Source organism: Panthera tigris, chromosome A1, assembly GCF_018350195.1.
Source record: "Panthera tigris isolate Pti1 chromosome A1, P.tigris_Pti1_mat1.1, whole genome shotgun sequence".
Taxonomy (NCBI): Eukaryota; Metazoa; Chordata; class Mammalia; order Carnivora; family Felidae; genus Panthera; species Panthera tigris.
In genome coordinates this window covers 21552141-21577377 of record NC_056660.1, presented here as the reverse complement: position 1 = coordinate 21577377, position 25237 = coordinate 21552141, and the positions used below count along the sequence as shown (strand labels likewise).

General features: G+C 45.9%; 1 protein-coding gene across 3 annotated transcripts; it reads left to right on the top strand.

The window, feature by feature from the left end:
• The first annotated feature begins 220 nt into the window (after positions 1–220).
• ARL11 (ADP ribosylation factor like GTPase 11) lies at positions 221–23957 on the top strand. 3 transcript variants are annotated; one of them, XM_042965649.1, is made up of 3 exons: positions 222–579; positions 19402–19515; positions 23581–23957. In XM_042965649.1, the coding sequence occupies exons 1-3, from the start codon at positions 396–398 to the stop codon at positions 23763–23765; spliced, it is 483 nt and encodes a 160-aa protein (XP_042821583.1). In that variant the 5' UTR covers positions 222–395; the 3' UTR covers positions 23766–23957. The 3 variants fall into 3 exon arrangements, with proteins under 3 accessions (XP_042821647.1, XP_042821583.1, XP_007097774.1); XM_042965713.1 differs by lacking the exons at positions 19402–19515; positions 23581–23957 and adding an exon at positions 4030–5584 and having other exon boundaries at positions 221–579; XM_007097712.3 differs by lacking the exons at positions 19402–19515; positions 23581–23957 and adding an exon at positions 1388–1981 and having other exon boundaries at positions 256–579.
• Positions 23958–25237: the final 1280 nt, after the last annotated feature.

Sequence of the window (25237 nt, the reverse complement as noted above, 5' to 3'; positions counted from 1 at the left end):
CAGTCGGTTAAGTCTCTGACTTCCCCTCAGTTCATGATCTGGCTGTTCTCGAGTTCCAGCCCCGCATGGGGCTCTGTGCTGACAGTTCAGAGCCTGGAGCTGACAGTTCAGAGCCTGCTTCAATTCTGTGTCTCCCTCTCTCTCTGCCCCTCCAGCACTCGTGCTCTGTCTCTCTCTCTCTCTCTCTCTCAAAAATAAATAAATGGTTAAAAAAAAAAAAAAAAAAAAAGAATCTCCAGGCTCCAGAAAAAACATCAAGGCATGTGTTTCTGAGCTAAGAAACGGGGTTGGTGTTAGACTTTGCTCTATCAAGAGCTGAGGAACTGGGGACATCTCTGTGGCACGTCCCCAGCAGGACCGCCAGGGGAGTCCAGGGGGGACTAAGGGAGGGGCTGATGAGCCTGCCCCGCCCCCGACCACCTGGGAAAGGAAGTGGGAAAGGAGAACCAGCAACGGTCACTGCATTTCCTTCACATCTCACTCTTGGGACACAACAGGACGAGGACAGAGCAGCTGCAGCTGGATGCGGGCAGACGGCCACAGAGGAGGAGCTTTTTCAGCCACAGTCTAGTAACAGAGGTAACTTTCATTTTCCTCGTACCCCCCACCCCCCACCCCGGCATAAGGAAGGAACAGAACCTGTCTTATTTTCCTGAAGGGGCAGCCCGAATATACCCCTGGGGGACAGATGTCCCTTCCCCTGTCCCAGCCAGGTTTCCCCTAAGTCGGGAACAGGTCTTGGTTTTAGAAACGGATTCTTGAGGAACGTGAGTCGTGCTCTAGAGGTAATTTACCTTGATGAGGCAATGGAGGAAACCACTTTGCCCCAACTTGTAAATTTGTCCCCAGGCGACAGTATTTATAAATAGCCACTGTTTACCGGACACGGTGCTGGTCCTGAGGAGAGTTCCAGAGGCAGAAGCTTATATGAGCCGATTGGACTCTTCACTGCGTGCACTGAACTCAAGCTAGCTTCCGTTTCAGGGTTTAGGCTTACAGGAGGAAAATAGAGCCTGGAAGCCACAGACGAGCAAGAGCTGAAGCCATCTTTTAGTCATTTCTATTGAACTAGGTTATGTCCAACTAGAACTTCTTTTGCCTCTTTGCTTTAACTACCAAGGAAAGTGAGCCCGCATTCGGAGTCTTCCAGGGGGCCCTACCCTCTTTGACTCAGCTCCCTCCCCACCTTCCCGAGATAGGTCAGCTCATGGTGACTCATATGCCCTTACTTCCTGGCCCTTTCAGAGCCCAGGCCTGTGTTTGAAACCTGACCTTGTATAAACACTTCCTACTTTGGGAGTAGAGCCTCTTCTTCCATTTGCCTGGATGCATGTGTGTTCCCTCAGAAAAGAATGGCTTATGTGCGCACCTGGCCTTTCTCCCCTAGGGGTTAGCAGTGGCCACCATGGGTTCTGTGAATTCCCGAGATCACAAGGCAGAGGCCCAGGTGGTGATGATAGGCCTCGACTCAGCAGGCAAGACCACGCTCCTGTACAAACTGAAGGGCCACCAGATGGTGGAGACCCTGCCCACTGTTGGTTTCAATGTGGAGCCTCTGGAAGCACCGGGGCACGTGTCTCTGACTCTCTGGGATGTGGGGGGGCAGACCCAGCTCCGGGCCAGCTGGAAGGACCACCTGGAAGGCACGGATGTCCTCGTGTATGTGCTGGATAGCACAGATGAAGCCCGCTTACCCGAGGCAGTGGCTGAGCTCATGGAAGTCCTGGACGACCCACACATGGCCAGCGTCCCTTTCTTGGTACTGGCCAACAAGCAGGAGGCGCCAGATGCCCTGCCGCTGCTGGAGATCCGAGAGAGGCTGGGCCTGGAGAGGTTCCAGGACCGCAGCTGGGAGCTTCGGGCCTGCAGTGCCCTCACTGGCGCTGGGCTGCCAGAGGCCCTACAGAGCCTGAGGAGCCTCCTGAAATCCCGCAGCCACTGCGTGTCTACGTGAGCACAGGCGGGGCAGGGAGTGGGGAGAACAGGAAGACGCGATCCGGGCACAGCAGCATATCTTTGCTGATACGACCTGAAAGAATCAGCTGGGCCTTAAGAATCTTAAGCTCAGTTTATCAGACGAGAAGTCCTTCTGTGCTTGGACAGGATATTTTCCTCTTGAAGCTTGTTGTCACTAGTGTTTATGTTGAAAATCAACTATGGGGCACCTGGGTGGCTCAGTTGGTTGAGCGTCCAACTTCGGCTCAGTTGGTTGAGCGTCCAACTTCAGCTCAGGTCATGATCTCATGGTTTGTGGGTTCAAGCCCCATGTCAGGCTCCGTGCTGACAGCTCAGAGCCCGGACGCTGCTTCAGATTCTGTTTCTCCCTCTCTCTGCCCCTCCCCTGCTCATACTCGCCTCAAAAATAAACATTAAAAAATTTTTTTAATTACAAAGAAAAAATAAGAAAATCAACTCTTCTTTGAATAATAATACCCTAAGGGGCAAAAAATGCCTCCACACACTTCATTTAATAACTCATGACCAAGGGTGAACCGAGCAATTGTAACAATAGAACAATGAATGGTTGCATGGTAATTAAGATCTAAATTCACAGAGGGAATGAGGTTTCAAAATCAGATTAGAATATCTTCTGGACATGGTCACAATCTTATGAGTGATTTTTCCCTGGGAGCGTCTGGGTATATGCCGAGATCACTCTGAGTGCCAGCAGCCAGGACCAGCAGAATTGAGTAGGCGACTCTGCCCCCACAGAGTCTTGGGTTTAGAAGTTCACAGGGGCACTGAGCCCTGGGCAAGAGGCTGGAGTTAAGACCTTCCAAAATTTATCCTTTTCTCTGACGCTGATTAATTCTTCTCTACCTTTTTTTTTTTTAAGTTTATTTATTTATTTTGAGAGAGAGAGAGAGAGAGGGCAAAGGAGAGGCAGAGAGAGAAGGAGAGACAGAATCCTAAGCAGGCTCCACACTGTCAGTGTGGAGACTGACACAGGGTTCAAACCCACAAACCATGAGATCATGATCTGAACCAAAATCAGGAGTCAGTCACTTAACCAACTGAGCCACCCATGCGCCCCTCTTCTCTACCTTTTATCATCCTATATTGGTCTTTGTCTAAAGCGTTTCATTTTTGTCTTTTTTTTCCTTCTTTTCTTCTTACAGCACACATTTTCCCTTAAAGATCAGATTAATCAAAGATTTCATTAATTCATTCATTTAATTTTAAAAAATGTATAGAACATTGAATTTGGACAAAAGGCACTGAGTTTTTAGTTATGAGCCAGGCCCTTTAGATGTCAAGTGTGAATTTTGAAAACACATGCAACAGAAATGCTTCTTTCTCATTATTAATAGTAAAAAAGAAAGTTGAACACAGCATCCTACAAGGGTTTTCAGGTGATCTTAACCTAGGAACCACAAAGCTCCTGAAATTATTTGCAAAATATTATGCTTGGAACCTGTTTTGGGGGTGGGGTGGGGAAGAAGATCCATTTTGTGACTCGTAAAAGTTAAGAATCACTGACCTGGTCTTATCCATCATCCAACCCAGGAATAGTTTCTATAATCTGAGGGTTTTATTTATTATTTTTTGAGAGAGAGAGAGACAGAGCGTAAGAAGGGGAGGGCAGAGAGAGAGAGAGGGAGACATAGAAACCAAAGCAGGGGGCGCCTGGGTGGCTCAGTCGGTTGAGCGCCGACTTCGCTCAGGTCACGATCTCGCGGTCCGTGAGTTCGAGCCCCGCATCGGGCCCCTGTGCTGACAGCTCAGAGCCCGGAGCCTGTTTCAATTCTGTGTCTCCCTCTCTCTGACCCTCCCCCATTCATGCTCTGTCTCTCTCTGTCTCAAAAATAAATAAACATAAAAAAAAAAAAAAAAAAAAGAAACCAAAGCAGGCTTCAGGCTCTAAGCTGTCAGCACAGAGCCAGACATGGGGCTCGAACTCACAAACCGTGAGATCATGACCTGAGCTGAAGTCGGACGCTTAACCGCCTGAGCCACCCAGGCACCCCTATAATCTGAGTTTTTAATGGCCAGCAGCTTATATTTGACACGTGCTCTCATGTTAAACAGCTCTACGTGTTGGAGCTACCCTGGGCTACAACTATGCTCCTTATAGCTCCCTGTCTGGAGTGACACAGTATAAATGGGCCCTCAATACCTCTCCAACATCTGAGATCCACCCGGTCCTCCTACTCAAATTCTTCCCTTCTAACATCAGGTTAGTCATGCCGAGTTCTTTCCAGTACTTGTCAGTAGACGGTTTTCCTGTGTCAGACACAGGAAAGTGCAAAGATGCAAAGACAGATTGGACAAGGCCTTGGCCCTCATGGAGCTCTGGCTAAGAAAGCAATAAGACAAAACTCCCATAAAAATGCAGATAGAGTCTCAATTCAGCAACTGTTGATTGAACACTCACTGGGGCCAAGTTCTGTGCTCGGGGCTTTCCATAGATTATCTGACATTCTCTCAACTCTGCAAAGTAGGTATCATTCTCATTTGGCATAATTAGAGACTGAGGTTGGGAGAGGTTGCGACTTGCTTGAGGCACAGAGCTATTAAGTGACAGATCTGGAATTTGAAACCAGATAAGTCTAGCCCAAATGATACTTGTATTCTTCCAGGACATGTTTCTAGAAGGTTTAAGCCAAGGTTGACCTTCAGCAGATTTACGAGAGGAGCAGCCTAGTCAAAGGGAGGAGGCTGCTTGGAGGCGTAAGGGGGAGTGAAGGAAGAACAAGTAAGCTGGAGTGGCCCCAGCAGGAGGCTGGGGTGAGGGGTGGGTGTATTATAATAGGAAACAAAACTGGAAAGAACTCAAGTCCAAGTTGGGGAAGGTCTGGACTTTTGTAATCTGGCTCAGAGAAGTGAAACCGCTGGACTTGCCATTTAGGAAGATAACTTAGTGGCAGTGCGACGGTGGAATAAACAGAAGGGAGACACTGGAGGCAGGCAGGCAGGAAGACCCGCTAGGTGGCCTTCACAGTAACACTGGAGAGGAGGGAAAGAGATGGGAAATTGAAAGCCAGTTTTAAGGGTAAAAGCTGAGAGAAGAAGAATTTGAAAACGGCTCAAGATTTTGAGTGTATGTGACAGGAGGGATCCAAATGATCTGAGAAGATGGACACAAGAGGAACAAGTTGGGATGGGGCCAGAACTGCTGGGTTCTGCTCTTGAAGTGCTGGGTGTGGATGTGTTTATAGTTTCTTCCAGATGGTTCTATGACCTACAGTCCTTGAGATGGTGAATGCCCTGCTGGATGCAATTGCTGGTTCCCACGCACAGAGCCTCCTTTCCTCATGTGATTTGTCACTTTGTATTGTGAGCTCATCTTCGGGAGGATTTGTTTTTCCTGTGTGACTCCATGTGCCCTGGGTTGTGACAGTGTTTCTACACAGAGTGGTTTCACCTTAGTATCTACTAGGCTCCTGGAGGTTTCACCTGTTTTAGATCAAACATTATGTTAGTTTCTCTGCTTCAGGGCCCATGGGCCTCATGGGTGGCATCGATCTGGATTCTGTGCCCATGCATGGCATAGGCCCTAGTGATTCAATTTCTGACAGGTGACTCTTTCCTTCTTTCTTCTTTCTCTCTTCTTTTTCTTTCTTTTTTTTTAAAAATTTTTTAATGTTTATTTATTTTTGAGAGAGAGAGAGAGAGAGAGAGAGAGAGAGAGAGAGAGAGAGACAGAGACAGAACATAAATGGGGAAGGGGCAGAGAGAGAGGGAGACAAAGAATCCAAAGCAGGCTCCAGGCTCCAAGCTGTCAGACAGAGCTGGACGCGGGGCTCAAACTCATGAACTGCGAGATCATGACCTGAGCCGAAGTCAGACATTCAACCATTCAACCGACTGAGCCACCCAGGCGCCCCTCTTTTTCTTTCTTTTCTTTTTCTTTCTTTTTCTTTTTTTTTTGTACTCCTGTCCCAAGATAGATCATTTGCTTCCTCATACTTCTTTTAGTGGGTAGCATTTCCCAATCTCCTTTTAAGGAAGGGGTGTCTCTTTGATAATCTTGCTTTTCTACTGAGCTCAGATCAACATTTTCTCTTTTCCAAGCAAGCCTAAGGCCATACCTCCTGTTCCCATGTAGGTGTTACAACTAGCCCAGTTCCTAGAGCCTAAACTTGGCTTCCTTCATATCTCCAGGGACTCCAGGCTCCCAGCTTACACTTAACTGCTTTGGCTGTGATTTGTCTTCATTTCTGCCACTTGAGGATATCCCTTCTTTTGTTCAAGGACAGTGTGTGTTAAAATACAATGGTTTTGGTAATAGTTTACCCAACATTTCTGTATCTCTGTAATGGGCAAGTGTCCATCAGCCATGACCTGTGTCTTGAACTGTTTTGATATATGGCAGGGAGATCTGTACTTAGGAAAATAGCTTGGGTAGCTGACTTTGGGTGGAGACAGGATCCTGAGGCAGGAAGGCAAGTTACAGAGGGAGACCGGGGTTCTTTTGCCTGACACGCACACGCTTGGCCCTGCTGGTGCAAACAGACATCCCGTCACCACAGCGGCCATCAGACTATGGCATTTGTCTCTCTTCTCTTGACAATCGCCAGTCTCCTTTCTGACACCAGGACGCACCATGCTCTTGTCCAGCTCCAAATGTATGTTCCCTGCTTAGATCAAAAAGAGTGGACAAGGGGCCAGCAGGTGGTACATGCTGACAGTCCCAAATCCTTGAAGGCAGATGTGCTCTTAACAAGCCCCAGGAGAACTCCTCTCATCACCCCACCTTGGATAAGATTTGGGAAGAAGGATAACAAAGCAAAATATTGTTAAGAACCATGCCCAGGTAGTGTTGACCGTAACTCCCTGCTGGTCTCTGCTTGGAAGGAAGGAATGTCACAGACGATTACCCAGCAGGTGAGTTCTGGAATGTTCACTATACAATCCTCTGGCTGGAAGGTGAGGTTGAGAGCCTCAGAGAGCAAGGGCAGTTCTGCCAGCCTTCTACCTCACCAGCTTCTGAGACGTTCGCCTCACATGAGCATGGGAATCCCACAGGACGCAAGGTCCCGCAGCACCTTCCTTGGCTTTCCGATGCCCCTCTGTGCATGTTCTCCAGCCCTTCGAGTTTCCGTGTCAACGGGCGGTCCTTGTACTTACATGAGGGATGCTAGCGTGGCAGGGTCCTCCAGGGTCACACAACCTTAGGGAAGCCTCCCAAACCCCTGCTTGGCATAGGATGTCTTCCTGTTTGAACCTTGCCCATGATTTTAAGGACCCTCAGGTCCCACCTCTGCAGGAGGCTCTGCCTGGATACCTCAGCCCATGTTCACCCCCCTTCCTGAACTCTCATGGTGCTGACCCCCTTCTCAGTGCCTGAAGTGGGGCTGTTCCATGTGTGGACATGTGGCCTCCACAAGTATGGTCTAAGTTCCTAGAGATCAGGGGATGCCTTACAGCCTTTGATCCTCTTGGAAGCCTGTAACAATATTAGGTACTGAGGGCTGCTCATTAAGCATCTGGGTGAGAAATGAATAGCTGACTGAAGCTACTGAACTGGATGAGCTGGCAGGGAGTCCTCAGGCCCTCTGAACTGTCCAGAATGAAATCCTCAAAATGAGAGCTCCAGGAGGTTGGTCAGCTCGGGAGCCAAAACGCCAGGACAAACCTGCACGTCAGGCATCCTCTGTAGTACAAACAACAGGAAAAAGTCATCTGTGCTGTTTCTGGAACATGTCATGCTCAGAACCACCTGCATTTTAGTCCTAGCAGGAGAGAGAAGGCTAAGTGAGGACGTAGCAGGGTGTGCTAGGGGACCTCAGGAGAGGCCAAGCCCCCGAAGGCAGCCGTTGAGAGCAGCCATGGCGCCCAGAGCCAGTGCCTGAAAGGAGGGTGCCAGGGGGCGCCCATCCTTCCTTCTGCTTCCACTTGTTAACACTGGTGGTGCTGGAGGGAGGGTGGGACTCCATCCTTTCTCAGGGCCTTCCCTGAGGACCATGGGGGAGATAGTCTTGCCTGTCCAGAAGCAAAAGTGACACTAGGTCCAGGAGAGCCCTTACTACTGGGAATCACACTCCCTTTCTTACTGGCAACTGACAAGTAGGTCAGTCAGTAGTCAGGAGGGGAGCCTCAGCCCTTGCTTCCCCGCCTGAGACAGGCCAGCACCCTCCAGGGCCACAGAAGCGGGAGGCAGGGGGGCAGGTGGAAGGTTTTCCCTCCTGCTCTTCTGCTCAGAGATACACATACATATTCATTACATATATATATATATATATATATATATATATATATATATACACACACACACACACACACACACATATGTGTATATATATATACATATATATGTTTTGTTTTGTTTTGAATGGTGCTGTCCTTACCTGAGAGGTGTTTGGCCTGTTCCAATTGCCCCGCACCTTTCAGATCCGTCAGCCTCCCACTAGTCCCCAAGAGCGAGTGAAGGAGCAGGAACGTGTGCCAGCAGATGTAGCTCTACATGCAGAACAGCAGGTGTCTATTTTCTTATATTAAAATGACTCTGGTCTTTCTCTTTCTGTAACACTGTGTACAGGGAGAACTGTTCTAGTTTGGAGAGCTGCTTACCCATCTGAACGTGAGGCTGAGTTTCTCCCTTTCTGGCTCACCGATTTGGAAGGGTTTTCTCCTTCCTCCCTTGGTCAGAATCCATCCTTTGCCAAGTGAGCTGCAGGGTTTGGTTTTGACTCGGTTCTGCTATGTTGTGGTTTTCAGTGGTCCGTCCGCACTGGTCTACAACATGTGCCTCCTACTGCTGAGGTGGGGTAGTTGTGTCCCTCCGTGTGGACCAGGCACCCATGCCCCGCATGTGGGTGATCCAGGACCCTGTCTTTCCTTCTTGTCCTCAAGGATTTAAAACACACATCGACACTTCAAGTGTCCCTGCCCCAACCTCAGGTGGGGTGGTGAGGTCCCCTCACACAAGACTTGCACCTTCCTCAGAACCAAAATGACACAACTTGGCAGAGTGAGTGGAGAATGGGGGTGGGGCACTCCCTTCCAGAAGCCCCAGGCCCAGCCTTCAGACAGATGGAAGTCAAAAAGCAATGATGAGCTATGAATGAGCTATGAATGATGAGCATGTGCCTTTTTCTGCAGAGCCTGGCACAAGATGGGAGAGTCCCTGAATGAACAGGAGGTAGAGAGGCCAACCTATGCTGCCTGTGAGGGCAAATACAAATTCAAAATAGGAAGCTTAACTGTCCCTGTTGAAAATAAGAGATGTCTCCCTGCATCCCTTTTCTTAGAGCATTTACTTCAGACAATTTGTAAGTTCTTTCCTCCATCTCTTTGAAATGTATGTAAATCCTTTTCAAAATTTTTTATTAATGTTTATTTATTTTTGAGAGCGAGAGAGAGAGCGGGAACAGGGGAGGGGCAGAGAGAGAGAGGGAGACACAGAATCCAAAGCAGGCTCCAGGCTCTGAGCTGTCAGCACAAAGCCCGACACGGGGTTTGAACCCACGAGATCATGACCTGAGCAGACGCTTAACTGACTGAGCCACCCAGGTACCCTGTGAAATGTATGTAAATCCTTTTAAAAAGCTAAGGCTGTTGCCAGCTTTAGGACTCAGGAACGTCTTTCTCCATGATCTGGGACCAATCCCTTTGAAATGTCATCATCAAGGGAGACGGGACCTATCTCTCAGTCTCTGTAGGAGGGTAGGAGCCTAACTAGGCAGGTGCCTCCCTCCAAGTTGCAAAACCACCTCCTGTCATAAAGATCTGAGAAGTTTGTTTCTCTTTAGGTTAAAGCCAATTACCTAACAGATGGTGACCCCAATTACCAGGTAAATCTAGGATGAACCTTGAGTGACAAATGGTGCTGTTAAGTCCTCTAACTTGAGGACTGGTTATTATGTCGGTAATAGGTTGTGTGACTGCCTAGCCGTCTAAAAGAGTGAGATTCCTTCTTGTCTTTGCAATCTCTAGCCAATTGCCTATGATGCACATCACATTCTGGTTGAATGCTTATTCAGTAAGAAAACTGTTTTCTTGGGGTGCCCGGGTGGCTCAGTTGGTTAAGCATCTGACTTCTCAGGCCATGGTCTTGCAGTCCGTGAGTTCCAGCCCCATGTCGGGCTCTGTGCTGACAGTTCAGAGCCTGGAGCCTGCTTCAGATTCTGTGTCTCCCTCTCTCTCTACCCCCTCCACCACTCGCATTCTGTCTCTCTCCAAAATAAACATTAAAAAAACCTTTTTTAAAAAAAGGAAACTGTTTTCTTTCTCTACTACCTTTGTGGAGAGGTTTTCTGGGTTGGCAAGAGATTTGATTTTAATTATATTTCCCCAACAGCTCCCATTGGTTTGGCTCTGTGAACTTCTGGTTGCACCCATGATGAGTACAATAACATTGGTAAGGGGTAATCAACCGGAATGCATGCTAGAAGGTTTCTAGAGGACACTTAATCAGGAACGAGGAACATGAGTTCAGTATGACCCATGGCATTCTCCTCTCACAAGATCATGGAAACCTGTGACTGCCTTCAACTTACTGAGAGAAGGATTTCTTGGTGTGGTGAGGCGTGACCCCTGCATCCCTTTCCCACACGGCTCGTAAAAGCAGCAGCTGAGGAAAAACAAAATAATTTTAGAAAGGAAAAAAAAAGGAGTCTTTCATTTTTACCTCATTGTCTTGATTTCCACTCCTCTGACACATTCACCCCCAAGGAAATTTGGCTATGTAGCTACAGAGCATAAGTATTTAAAACTTTTCCATGAAGAAATGGCATTGTTCTGCCTCAGATTTCAAGCTAGGACCTCATAATGAATCCTTCTCCCTCCCCTGACCCCCCTCCCCCCACCCCTGCCACAATTTGGAGCCTGGAAACATCCATGTGGATATTTTTGCAACCTACTTCAAGCACGAAATCACAAATCTAAACAAATTAATTCTCATAAAAGCATTTCCAATTCTTCAAATAAAAGGAGGCATCATGATTATAAATTATCTCCAGATTATGAACATTGACACTATGTCATTTTGCCATTTTTACCTACCTTTTTGAATTCCACAAACTTCATTAAATGTTAACCTAACCAGGAGGGAAAATATAAAGAATATAAAGAAATGTACATAAAGATTTTCAGGGTTACAAAAATTCTTCCATGAGAGAATCACTACCAAGATGGGGCTACAGCACCGCGCCCCCCCCCCCAACTTTGCTCAAATCGGTATTGTCTAAATGCAGTCAAGTGCGCTGGCTTGGAGTCTGGCCATAAAGTCAGTCAGAACTGACTAGTACACCAGCTCTGTGCCTCACCAACTGCGTAACCTGGGGCAGATTTTTTAACCCGATGAAGTTCCAGCTGCCTCATCTACAGAATGGGAATGATAATAGGGGGTACCTCACAAAGTTCTTGTGAGAATTCAGTGTGGTAATGCGTCCATGTAGTCAACTCGCATCTCTTGAGCACCCACTATGTGCAAAGCACTGAACTATGTACAAGAGCTACAGGACGAAGGAGACACGTGGTCCCTGGCCTCTAACATGTAGTCTACCTTTCGATGTGGGACAATGAAGTCATGCTAAAATGCATATGAAACACAGAGTTCTGGGGGCCCAGACTTTTCTTGCAGATCCCTTCTGCCACCCTTAGGATTTTCCAGACCCAGACTTGTTCTGGAGTAAAGAGGGTGTCACTGCTGGTGAGAGAGTGGCTGGGGGGTGGGGGAAGGAATGGGACTGAGGTCAAAAGACAGCAAGATAGCTCTTCTGAATTCTGAAACTCTGGACACTTAGCCTCCATCTGCCTTCTTACCACATCTACTAACATCTCTATTTCAGTGCTTCTCTTCTGCCCCTTCCTGGCCCAGAGCACTTTCACTATGAGCACTGGAAGCCTAGAATTAGTATCTCCTCCATGCACTTTATTTTTTTATTACTTGAGTATAGCTGACACACAATGCTACATTTTTTCAGGTGTACAACATAGTTATTGGACAAGTTTATGCATTATGCTTTGTTCACCACATTTAAATGCACCCTCCTCTTATAAAGGCTAGTAGGTTGAATGCATAGGAATGATTTCAGAAGACTGGAAATTGAATCCCACACTCAATTCCACTAGTCTTTGAAATTCTACGTTTACAGGTTCATCCTTTGGACTTAGTTTTTAAAAGAAAATTTACCAGGAGAAGGGCAGCAAGGATAGTTAGTTATCTGCACTTTAATGGGAATGAATTCTCAAGATCTTTGCAGGAGAGGTTTTGCTAAGAAAGCAAAGCTTAAAGTTGAGAACAGCTGAAAAACATAAGAAGTGCTCCCAGAAAGGAAAAAGCTGGAACTTCACAACTTTGCTTGAGGCCATGTGAATGTGGGCCACATGCCTCTCATTGTTCCCGCAGCAAGGACCTACTGTGTGCAGAAAGAAGGCCCCCGAGGGAAGGTCTGGGTGCGTGGGACTGCCACCTTCTCACCTTTTCTTACTTAGAAAAGATGGCCCTGAGCCCAGGAGTGAAGAGCTGACTGGTTAGCCTGGGAACATCCCTCTGGAATGGAGAGTGAGCAGGGGATTAACAATCTGGATTCTCCTTCCTCCCACCCTCCCATGATCTCCATCAGAGTTTGGCCTCCCAGGGTGTAGAGCAGAGTAGACAAGGGTGGGGGATGGAAAATGGAAAATAAGTAGTCCAAACACTTTTACTTCTGTCAGTAGAGTGTGCTAAAGTAAAAGAGACAAGTAGCCAGAAGGTAGCGTCATTCTTTAATTGGAAAAGCCACTTTTTCCTCAGTTGTATCCTGCACTTTGAGCAGGGCTTCTCCAAGTGCAGCCAACACCATGACCCAGGCGGAAGAACTGAAGCTCACAGAATTCCATGGGCCTGATCTTAGCTGGGGAGGGAGTTCATTCTTTTAAACCAGCATTCGAAACTCTTCAAGTAAGACATTCACAAAGATCCACCCTTCTACCACTTAGGGATAAGATTAAGTTCTCCAGGGATCAGATGATCCCTAGGAATCAAGAGCTCTGGGCTGCGGGGGTGAGAAGACCGCTGGTTGTTTTTGTTCTGACACAGCCGTGGGTCACAAGGTTCTTACACAAGCTTTGAGGTGGCCTGTCATGCCATGAGCCCTTCCTTCCCCTCAGCCAGTGGTGATGACTCAGATTTCAGAAGGGAGTTCAACCAGTAGATTCATCTTGGGGCACTTCTCAGCCATTTTCTAGATTAACATTAAGAGCTAGTTCCAGACCTGATTGAAAAGCCTGGACACTCACTCCCCAGGCTCTGCTTGAAACACTCCAGCGAATTCAGCCTAGAATATGATTAATATACTACCTGAAGGGGGTCATTAGCAGGGACAAAGAAAGAAAGCTGTGGAGACTTGCGGTTTAAGGTTTTGAAATACAACATACATGTAACTCTACTATCTGCCCAAACCTCATCAGCAGGAGGGCAAAGGGATTAAAAAAAAAGAAAAAAAAAAAAAAAAGGCCAAACCCCACAAGGACAAAGAAAACGGAAGAGAGGGTAGCAGGCTTGAGATAGCAATACTATTATGGAAGATGGAAAGTGATCTCATAGACCAGACAAAGTGGAAACCTAAGTTGGCTGGGCTTTGGGGTGTGTGTGTGTAGCTCAAAGGACTTCCTCTGTGCTAAGCTCTAGTCTAAGTGTTGAAGGTGCATTAAGTCATATAATCCCCCAACAATGCTAGAATTTGTGCCCTGATTTTGGAGATGAAGCACAGACCGGTTAGATAACTTGCCCAGGTCACACAGCAGAAGCTGCAGAGGTGTGGCCCAGAGACCACGCTCTATAGCCTCACAGTGATTAGCAAGTGATTAGCTGCACCAAACCCCAAGCGATCTCCAGACTTGAAATACCAGGGAGGTTCAAAATGGGGCTGAAAACGGAATTGCTGGGAAGCCCATATGCAGAGACAGACCCTCAGACTCCTTCACTATTTTACTCATGCCAGGCAACTGTCCCTGTGCTCCCTGGTAGGATGCTGTTGGTTTATTTTCTGGAGGCATTACCCAGTTGAGGATGGTGTGAGACACCTATGAAAACAGGAGAATTCAGTGAAAGATTGTGAATTGACTGGTGAGACTGCGCAGATCCCTTCCCCATTTAATTCCCGTGTGCTGGCAGTGAGGTTTACATACCCCAGGCAGGGACTGGGGGCTCTGTAGGAGTTCTAGACAGAACTAGAGAGAAGGAACATGACATTGACATTTGAAGGTCCTCTGATGAAACAGTGGGCTCACCAAATGATGGGCCCTGCCCATAGACCCAGGGTTCGCACAAGCTTCTAGCAGCTTTTTGGTATCTTCTTCTTTTTTTTCCACCTCCATTTTTATTATGGAAAAAGGTGAACAAATTCCAAATATAATGAACACCCATATACCTACCTCTTAAGTTCTACAATAGTTAGCATCTTAACATATTTGCTTTATCTTTATTTTTTTTTAATAAATGTTTATTCATGTTTGAGAGAGAGAGAGAGCATGAGCAGTGGATGGGGCAGAGAGAGACAGGGAGAGAGAGAATCCCAAGCAGGCTCCACGACACCAGTGCAGAGCCCGATGCAGGGCTTGAACTCATGAACCATGAGATCATGACCTGAGCTGAAGTCAGACACTTAAGTGACTGAGCCACCCAAGTGCCCCTTTGCTTTATCTGTATCTTTAGGTAGAAGTGTGTACATACGTTGTTTCTCTGAACCATTTGAAAATGAGCTGCAGACATTATGATATTTCACCCCTGCATATTTCAGTATAAGGACATCATCATACATAATTAAAATCCACACATAATCCATGGTCAGGCTTAAGAAAATTTAAAATAATTCCCTAATATATTCTAATATTCAATCCATATTCAAATTTCCCCCATCGTTCCTAGAATGTCATTGCATTTGGTTATTATGTCTCTTTATTCTCCTTCCTAGAACAGTCCTCTTCCTTTTATTTGCCCCACAGTGTTACCTTTTTTGAAGGGACCAGGCCACTTAACTGAAGGAGGGTCCTGATTGTTTCCTTGTGGTATCATTTAACTTGTCCCTGTATCTCTTGTAAATTCTGTCAACTGGAATTTAGATCTAAAGGCCTGAATACATTTAGATAAGGTGTTTTTGGCAAGTCCTATAGGTGAAGCTTTCTACCTCATATTGCATCCCATCAGGAGATAACATCTGCATATCTTACTAGTGGTGAAGCCAAGTTTGGTGAAGGCAGGGACTGCTAGATCTGTCCACTGTAAAGCCACACTTTGCCCTTCACGAGGGCCATGGATAATGCCTGGCACAGTGTGGATGTCCTGGGCAAGGCATTACTCAAATGAAAACAGACAATAAAGGTTGACAGAACTTGTGACAAAGAGCCTCCAACATGAAAGAGAGAGACAAAACAAAAGTAACTCAGGAAAAAGAGATCACTGCAGGAAACAAAAGAAAACTTCCCACAAACAATAAATATCCTTAGAAATAGTAGGGGCACCTGGGTGGCTCAGTTGGTTAAGTGACTGACTCTTGATTTCAGCTCAGTTCATGATCTCACAGTTCATGAGATTGAGCCCTGCGTAAGGCTCCACACTGACAGTGCGGAGCCTGTTTGGGATTCTCTCTGTCCCTCTCCCTCTGTCCCTCCCCCGATCACACTCTCTCTTTCTCTCTCTCTTAAAAATAAGATGAACTTAAAAATATATATGTCCTTGGAAATAAGAAAAGATATCACACCCATGAGGCAAGATTGCTATAAAAAACATTTAGATAACAAGAAAGAGTTCTTGGAATCTACATGGAAAAATCTAACACAAAGTTGGAAGATGAAGTAGAAATAAAAATCCCCTAAAAAATAGAATAAAATATAAGGGATATAGAACAGGAAATTAAAACATAAGAACACTAGAGAACTAGTCCAAAAGTTTGGCATCAGAATAATGGGTATGCCAGAAATACAAAAAAGTGAAGGGGATGAATTATCAGATAAATAAAACATGAACATTTCCCAGAACATAGGAATTTCTACCTTGAAAGGGTCTATAGAGGGCCCAATACAAATACATTTTATAAAGATAAATACAAAAACTTAATACTGGGAAATTTCAGAACATCCTAAAAGAGAAAAACAGGTCACATACAACAGATCAAGAATCAGAATAGCATTAAACTTCTTTTTAAAACAATTTTTTTTAATGCTTATTTAAAAAAAATTTTTTTTGTATTTATTTCTGAGACAGAGAGAGAAAAAGAGAGCATGAGTGGGGGAGGGGCAGAGAGAGAGGGAGACAGAATTAGAAGCAGGCTCCAGGCTCAGAGCTGTCAGCACAGAGCCCAACACGGGGCTCGAACTCACATGAGATCATGACTTGAGCTGAAGTCAGTCGCTCAACTGACTGAGCCACCCAGGTGCCCAATGCTTATTTCTTTTGAGAGAGAGAGAGACATAGTGAGAGTGGGGGAGGGGTAGAGAGAGAAGGAGACACAGAATCCAGAGCAGGCTCCAGGTTCTGAGCTGTCAGCACAGAGCCCGACTCGGGGATTGAACCCACAAACCATGAGATCATGACCTAAGCCAAAGTCAGATGCTTAACCAACTGAGCCACCCCAGTGCCCCAGAATAGCATTAAACTTCTTAATAACTCTACTGAAGTCTTAAAGAATCATGGAGCAAGGCCTTCAAAGTTCTGAGAGCAATTAAATTAATTAATTAAAATGTGTATTTATTCATTTTGAGAGAGAGAGATAGGGAGAGGGGCAGAGAAAGGGGAGAGAGTCAGATGCTTAACTGACTAAGCCACTCAGATGCCCGAGAGCAATTTTAGCAATGAAACTGGATTATACCCCTTAGAATAAAATAAATATCTATGATTCCATGCTGATATGAAGAATAAATGGATGACTAAATAAATGGAAGAGAAGGGACAGCTCTACCTTACAAAAATTCCATTAACAAATGTAAAAGGAGGAAAACAGAAAATTACCATTAAGAACATTACAGTAATAATTGTTGTAGGCAAGATTCACCAATTGAGGCTAAAATTAGTGTGTGAAAGGTTGAAGATAAACAGGATATCTGCATAGTTTTAAAGTATATTCACCAGAGGTTCCTCAAAAAATTAAAAAAGAACCACCATATGATCCAGTAATCACATTATCGAGTATTTACTCAAAGAATATGAAAACACTAATTTGAAAGGATATATGCACCCCTATGTTTATCGCAGCATTGTTTACAATAGCCAAATTAATGGAAGCAGTCCAAGTGTTCATCAAAAAATGAATGGATAAAGAAGAGGTGGTGGAATATCATTCAGAGAAATGAATGAAATCTTGCCATTTGCAACAACATGGAAGGAGCTAGAGAGTATAATGCTAAGTGAAATAAGTCAGTCAGAGAAAGACAAATACCATATAATTTCACTCATATGTGGAATTTAAGAAACAAAACAAATTAACAAAAGGGAAAACAGAGAGATAAACCCAAAAAACAGACTCTTAACTACAAAGAACAGACAGATGGTTACAAGGTGGGGGAGGGGGATGGGTGAAAGAGGTGATGTGGATTAAGAAGTGCACTTGTGATGAGCACCGGCTGATGTAACGAAATGCTGAATCACTATATTGTACACCTGAAACTAACATAGCATTGTATGTTAACTATAATGAAATTAAAGTAAAATAATAATAAAAAAAACTATGCCCACCACTATATTTATTAATTATGAAAAGAAAAACCTCCACTTACAGTGGAGAAAACTGGCCCAAGCCATATAGCCAAGTGGTCAATATTAACATCGTCAGTAATAAGTTATACCACCTTCACACACCCCTGATCGGATGCACTAAGAAGGGCATTCTTGCAAAAAAATTTCTTGCCAAAATTCCGTCACCTCAGTCTAATTATGAGAAATCAGAAAAATATAAATTGTGGGATGTTCTACCAAATAACTGACCACTATTCTTCAAAACTGTTAAGATCATGAAAGACAAAGTAAAACTAAGGAACTGTTCCAGATTGGAAGAGACTAAGTAGACTCCACAACTAGATGTAATGTGGGATCCTAGAATGGACCCTGGAAAAATAAAATGACATTATTGGGAAAACTGATGAAATCCATAGTCTGTAATTCACTTAATACTAGTGTATCCAAATTAATGTCTTCGTTTTTGTCATTGTACCATGGCTATGTTAGATGTTAGCATGAGGGGAAGCTCGGTAAAGGCATTACATAGAATGTTAATGTTTTTGCAACATTTCTGAAAGTCTAAAATTAAATTCAAAATAAAAAGTAAGAAAAGAGACATTCTGAGGGAAAATTACTGCCAACCTAGAATGTTATACCTAAGCAAACTATCAATCAATCATGCAGATGGAATAATGACATTTTCAGACAAGTAAGGTCTCATGAACCTTTTGTCAGGAGGCTATGAGTAGTTGTGCTCCCTCAAGAGGATAGACCAAAATGAAGACACAGGATGCAGGTAGCATGGAATTCAACACTAGAGGGTAGCAAAGGAGTTTCCAGAACAACAGCTATGCAGAGGCGTCCATAGCAACCTGTATAAGCTGGAAGCAAGAGAACAAATGGTTCCCAGCAGGCTGTCTCAAGCCATCAGACAAAAGAAACTGACAGTTGAACTTATGTTTGATTGTGTCAGTGAAGTTTTCAGTATTGACAGTTTAGGTTGTCTTATTGATAAGTATGTGGAAAACCAAGCAAACAAATATGCAAAGAAGGGCAATTATCAAAAGGTTGCATTGAAAAGAAATGTAACCATAGTATATTAAATGGCCCAGTTGTGAACAATTTTTTTTCATATTCATAACAATATGCATACCAACTATTCATTTAACCAAACTATCTATATTGGGAATATGGGGGAAGGGATATATGTGTGGGGTAGAAATGGGGGAGAGTGCAAGAGAGTTAAATTCTTATCTTCCAAGGTAAGAAAAAAATAGGTTGTGTCTAAAGTTGAAAAATCAAGAAACAGCAACAGAAACATGGGGGAAGAAAGTAGGGAAAACATCAGAACACATAGCTAAAACAGTTATTGTCTTGGGTAAGGCACATCCTCACCTGGCTGGCTCCAGGGGCTCTCACTCCCTCAGTGCTTTCGTTGGTGCACATTTGTCAGAGCATAAAGGCTCACCACCCTTAGCCATGGAAGAGTTACTTGGTCGCCATGTTGCCCTTCTGCTGCCTGCTCCCTCCACACTCCTCGGGAACACTCTGGGTGGCGTCCTGGTTCTCTGGCTCAGGGAGCCTGTGAGCATCTTGAAGAGCTTCCCAGGAGAGAACTGTTGTGAAAAACAATCACTAGACAGTGAAGATGTGAAGACACAGGAGAATCCTCTCTCCTCACCTGTTGCCCTAGGATGGCTCAGCTACTAGGCAGACGGGAATGTAGCAGAAAGCCAGGGCTGAATGGAATTAGGACTGGGGAGATGGGCCAACCGGGGCTGTCCCCCCCACCCACACACCCACTTTTTTTTTCCTTTCAGACTTACCTTCAGGAGTTTCCCAGGACTTCTGGGTTCCCTGGAGCATCTCTGCAACAAAATGCTGCTGTAGCAATGGGCAGAAGAAACCCTTTAGCTCTTTCCTATGTACCACAGGTGAGCATGGTGGTACTATCGGCCCCAGTTCTTCACTCCTTTCTCCACCCACTCCCTTACTATAGCCTCATCATGGATGGAGTGTCCTTTTGCGGGGACTTTGAGCTTGGCCATGTGACTTTCTTTGGCCAATGGGTGGTAGTAGACGTGACACAGCAGGGATGGAAGTGTGTTGCACACTGGGACTTCTCTCTTCTGCTTCTGCCGGCGCCATCAGAAGAACAAGCTTTGGTTAGTCTGCTGTCTAAGGAGGACAGGATGAGAGACATGTAGAGCAAAGCCACCAACGTGGTCCAGAGACCTGATGTGAGAGGAGAGCCACTCAGCCATTGCAGCCGGAGCAGAGTTGACCAGCTGAGCCCAATTCAGATCAGCCAAATCCCAGACAACACACAGAGCTCTGAAGACAAATGCTTATTGTTGCATTGAACTGAGGAGACTTTTGTGGGTTTTTTTTCTTTTTTTTTTTTTTACCCCCTTGGCACTAGCTGACTAACACAGGCACTGAACTGTTTTATATCAAGATTTCACAAGCTTATAAAATAATGCTCAGGGATGGTATTCCAAGTATGAGTCAGGAAAACAGCTTAAATCATTTATGAGCTAAGGAAAGGAGTTATAGCTTCAGAAAGGTATGGCAGATGGCAAAGATATCCTACCTTACTTAAGCGTATGCTTTACCCTTTAAACCCAAGAGAGTCCAACATACATGCAGTCATGTCAAGGGAATATGCCCCCCTGGATGTGGAGGGGGACAGCACAGTGACATTGGCTACTTCTCAGTTTTAAGTTGTGTGAAATTGCACTTTAAAATTCTGACATTCCTTGGTCTTCCAATTTCACATGTTCTTGGGGTGTCCCTGGCCACAAAACTCTTTCCCATCCTGGCGATGTTTCGTTGATCCAACGTGAACCCAAGGATTAGATGGTGTGCTGAGAGCAGGTTTTAGAAAGAGGCGAAGAGCAGGCAATGGAATTCAGAGGCCAGAGATCCTGGGATGGACTCAAAGCAGAGGCTCCAGTATGATGATCACAAAGCAGAGAGGAAGAAACCAACATGAAGCAGAGGGGGAAATGCACCTTGGTTGGACAGGACCCGCTGGGACCTAATCACACCCAGGCCCATAACAAGCATCCCCATCCAGGCAGCAGTGTTGGCTCTTCTTGGACCAGGGCTGACAGGTGGGAGAGACTGGGTGGTGAGAATCCTGTGTGGGACTATGGACAGGAGGAAAACCAGAGAGGAAGGACAGGTATATTTGAGGGCTGTGGTCTACAACTGGTTTGGATTTAAGAAAAAACAAAAATGGAGTAAGACATTTTCAGACTGCCAGCCAGGATAGCCAGGGCTAAAGTCTTCCAAATCAGGAATGAAGCTGTATGAGACCTGTTCACCTAATAAAAGGCTCCTGCCAGACCCAGGGCATTCCAAGCAGAAGTCAGGGAGCACAGGATAAGGAAGCAGAAGGGAAGAAAGCAGGAAAAACAAGCAGATCACTCTCCAATGGGATCCCAGCTCGAAGGTGAACTGCACCCTCTGGGTGTCGATCTGAGTGGACAGTGAAGATGGGAAGACACAGGGGAATCCTCTCTCCTCTCCTGTTGCCCTAGGATGGCTATTAGGCAAACAGGAATGTGGCAGAATGCCAGGGCTGAGTGGGATTAGGACTGGGGAGATGGGCCAACCGGGGCTGGCTCATGATGGGATGAGCTCAGGTCCACTTTGGGGAGGGATCGGTATCCTAGGAGATGCCATCTGGGGTGGAATGCGGCCATGAGTCAAGGCAGCTGACAGCTCTCAGGAGGTAGCTATGCTTCCCAAAGTGGGTTCTGTGGAGCTCTAATCTGAAGGACAGGAAGTGCTATTGACTTCAAAAGAGGCCTCCATGGTCCAACAAACTTGGGAAATCCTGGGTTCGATGAAATTAAACAGGTTTTTCCACTAGAGGACATCTCAGAGCTCTTAATATGATGATGGGAATCACCGATCTTAGAGACTGATCACACCCATGGAACTCTTTCTACACAGAATATGACATTGAACTACTGAGTTATGGACAACAACCACTTTCAGCATGGGGGCCGGGAGGGAACCGGGGGCCAGTACTCACAGGGGAAGGACCCGGTTCCTTATATGTCGGCACCAACACCACCACTGACCGCCAAGGTCCTCTTCACTGGCTAGGTCTACTTAGGCTTTCAGGGTCAACAGGCAAATGAGCTGAGGCTCGAGACAGATTCTGCCCACCCCCCAGGGAAATGGCTCACTAAACAAAGAAAAGCAGGGAGTGATCCAGTGAAAAGGTATGTAGGCACCCAGCCGGGAGGCTGGAACCCAGTGGGCCCACAGATCCATGGTGTCAAACACCAGGATCACACTGACAGCAGCCCCTCCCCATCAGCTGGAGACCTCGAGGCTCACGGAGGCATGCCTGGGCTCCAGGGATGCTGGGGCAGCTGTGGAGAGGACAAGCCCAGGGGGTCCCGCTCTTCCCTGAAGCGCAGACAGAGTCTTTCCTTGGAAAGGAAACAGATGCCAAGGACAAGGCATCACAAAAGCATTTGCAGCACCAAATAGTTGTACCAGGGAACTCAAATCCAGGTTCGGGGGGTCCGATTGACAAAGCATCTGGGCACACAGCCTTTTCCATTTTTACCTTTTTTTCTCTCTCTGACGTGCCTGCTCGGAAGCCCCAGGTTTGAGCACCTGGTGAGTTTAATAGTTGGTTCGGAGATTGTCTCTCGTGTGACGGCAGCGGCAGTGTCATATATTTAGGGCCTGGCCCTGGACACATACAAAGCCAAATAAATGTGTGAGATTTTTTTTTTTTTTTTTTGAGAGAGAGGGCACAACTGAGTGAGGGGGGAGTGGGAGAGAGAGAGAGGGAGAGAGAGAGAAGCCAGGGCTCACCCAAAGCAGGGCTCAAGCTCACCTGAAGCAGGACTCGAACTCACGAACCGTGAGAACATGAGCTGAAGTCAGATGCTTGACCGACTGGGCCAGCCAGGCTCCTGACCGTGTGAGCTTTCATTTGGATGAGAACAGCTTATTGCGTATTTTATTAGACATCCTCACAGCTGTATGTGCCAAGGACCACGATTCTCAGTTTGGGGATAAGGAGAGAAGTTAAACATCTTCCCCTGAATCCCAACACTGGTGAGCAACACAAGTGGGTTCTAACTCAGCACGGCTGGTGGCAAAGCCAGGACAGCCCAGCTTCAGGTTCCACCGTGTGCACGTCCTGTGGCATCGGGCGATCGCTCACCTTTCTCCACCAGGTTCTCCCGTACAAGGAAGATAGATGATAGTTGCTGACCACAGAGTTCACGGGATCATCGTGAGGATCCAATAACACACTGCACGGACAAGTGCTTTGAAATGGAATGAGTATGCACTCAGGGCGTTAATAATATCCAGTCGCTTTCCTAGATACCAAACAACCTGGGCATCCCAAAGGTATCGCAGTCTCCAGCTCGTGCTTCCTGACTGGCTAGGAAAAGGAAAAAGGCAAAGACATGCAAGAAAACATACATGGTTTCTGAAGTGAAGACCCCTGTACCAGGAGCCTGAAAGCCCACAGGAAGTTAAGGAAGAGACCCCACAAGTGGGAGGCTTTGAACTTAAACCTTGGAAGAGCTGAATCCCCGAGGCCTCACCTTTGCTTCCTACCCCCACCCAAACCTGCTAAAGGCCCCAGACACTAAAAATACCCTGGCCACCTGCTGCCCAGGGAGGCAGTAAATCACAGGTCCTCGAGCACCAGAATCCAGGCCAGGCCCGGCCTAACACGACCAATGGCAGCTGACAAGGCCCCACAGGTAAGTGCACTTCTTCCCACGCAGGCTGTTATCATTAGCTTGTCCACTGCTCAGTTGGGAGGACAGCGCCCCGAGGAAGTGGGGATGATGTTGAAGGGTTCTTGGGCCAGAGGTGCTAACTGGATGTGCGGTGATCAGGGAGAAGTGTGTCATGGGGAGGGGCTCCCAGGGAAAGGGGAGCAGCTCCTGTGGTGAGTGGCAGCTGCTATATGACATAAAATAAACTTCTCTCCCCCAAATCCACAGATCACGGCCTCAACTGCTGTCCTATTACTCTGGGGCCACCAGATGTCACTGTTACAGGGAGCATGAATATTTGTGGTCCGGTCCTGGGACAGGCACTGAATTTACGAAGACAGTTTAAATCGTGGGCGCTCATGGGGACACCAGTGACATCCATGTCTTGCTTCCAGTTCGTAAGTTCTCACTAACGAGATCATGTCCGCAGGTACCACTATCAGTCCAATCCCCAAAATGTAATAAAAAAATGCCAAAAATTTGTTCGCCTTTTACTGTCAGTACAGTACCATGAATCAGAAATGAGAAGCCAAACAAAATGTTTAATTTACTTTTTACTGAAATGCATCATCAACAAACACATTTGCAGGGAACAAGTAGTGTGCTATTCTGTGGTGTTGCTCAAATTTGGAAAAGTGGGGACCCCCGAGTGTCCTCTACTTTGTCACCCCTCTCCCTAAAAAACACACTGCATTATATAAGTTAATTGCTGTCACCTGACCTCTTGGTCCAACCAGTGAGAAGTACTAACAGGACAATACAAAACACAAAGCCAAACAATGAAATTGAGAGACGAGTCAAGTTTAACGAATAGGCTCAGATGATCAGAAAGGCATTTTAGGCCAAATTTTTTAGATCATAAAAAAATAAGCAAAGTTGAATAACTTCATAACTTATAAGCTCTGGGAATATGTCTAACACTGCTGGAATAGAAAGAACACTGGGTCCTACCTCACTTAAAAGCTGTGTGGCCTTGGGCAGTTATCTAAGCCCTCTTGAGCCTCCTTGGGTGGACTTCTCTGAGGCTCCCCTAAGCAGTATAAGAATCTAGGATTCTAAGTGTGGCCTCGAGGCCCCTGTGCAGTTGTGAAGGTGGATGTCAAAAATAACAATACAAGGCCACCCAGGGCCATTTAAGGGACACAGACAAGGGCTGCAAGAATTCAGTCTTTGCCTCTGACTCTAAAGGGACTGAGGAAGGCTTCTGGAAGGGCAGGGATTAAACACGTAGGACGTAATACTGCAGCAGGCTCAGCACAGTTGATCCCTCCCTTGAAGAGCTGGGATGTGGCCAATCAAATATTTTAAGATGTCAACTTGATCTGTGTCAACATAAGCATCAACGGAAACTAGTTTCCAAAAATAAATGATAACTGCTACCTATCAACCTCTGTAAGTGCATGGATTTCTCAAGAATGGGGCCATGTTCTGTAATACTATCCACAGCTGGTTCTGTAGGACCGCTGCTTCTTGATGATCAGCTGAGGGCAAGGGAGAGAGAGGAAGGAAGGGGTGTGAACGCCCTACTTCAAAGGTTGAAGTCTCCCCAAAATGTTAATACATGCACAGACAAGAGCTTGAGAAACAGAAACTAAATTTGTAATAATGGTTCTTCCTGATGATACTGGGCATGTTTGTTTTCTTTTTGCTTATCTGAATTTTCCATTTCTCAGCAATGAAAATGTATCAGTTGTGTAATACATTTTTTATGCAAATACATTTGGGAAGGGTAATACATCACACTAGGATCAATTATTGATACCTTAAGATTAATTAATGGATGCGATTTGTTTCCTACAATGAAGTGGTGATGGGAAATGGATTTTGTTAGGTCTGGGGTCTGTGTCAAGCAATGGAAAGGGGGAAGGGAACGTGTAGAGATTCT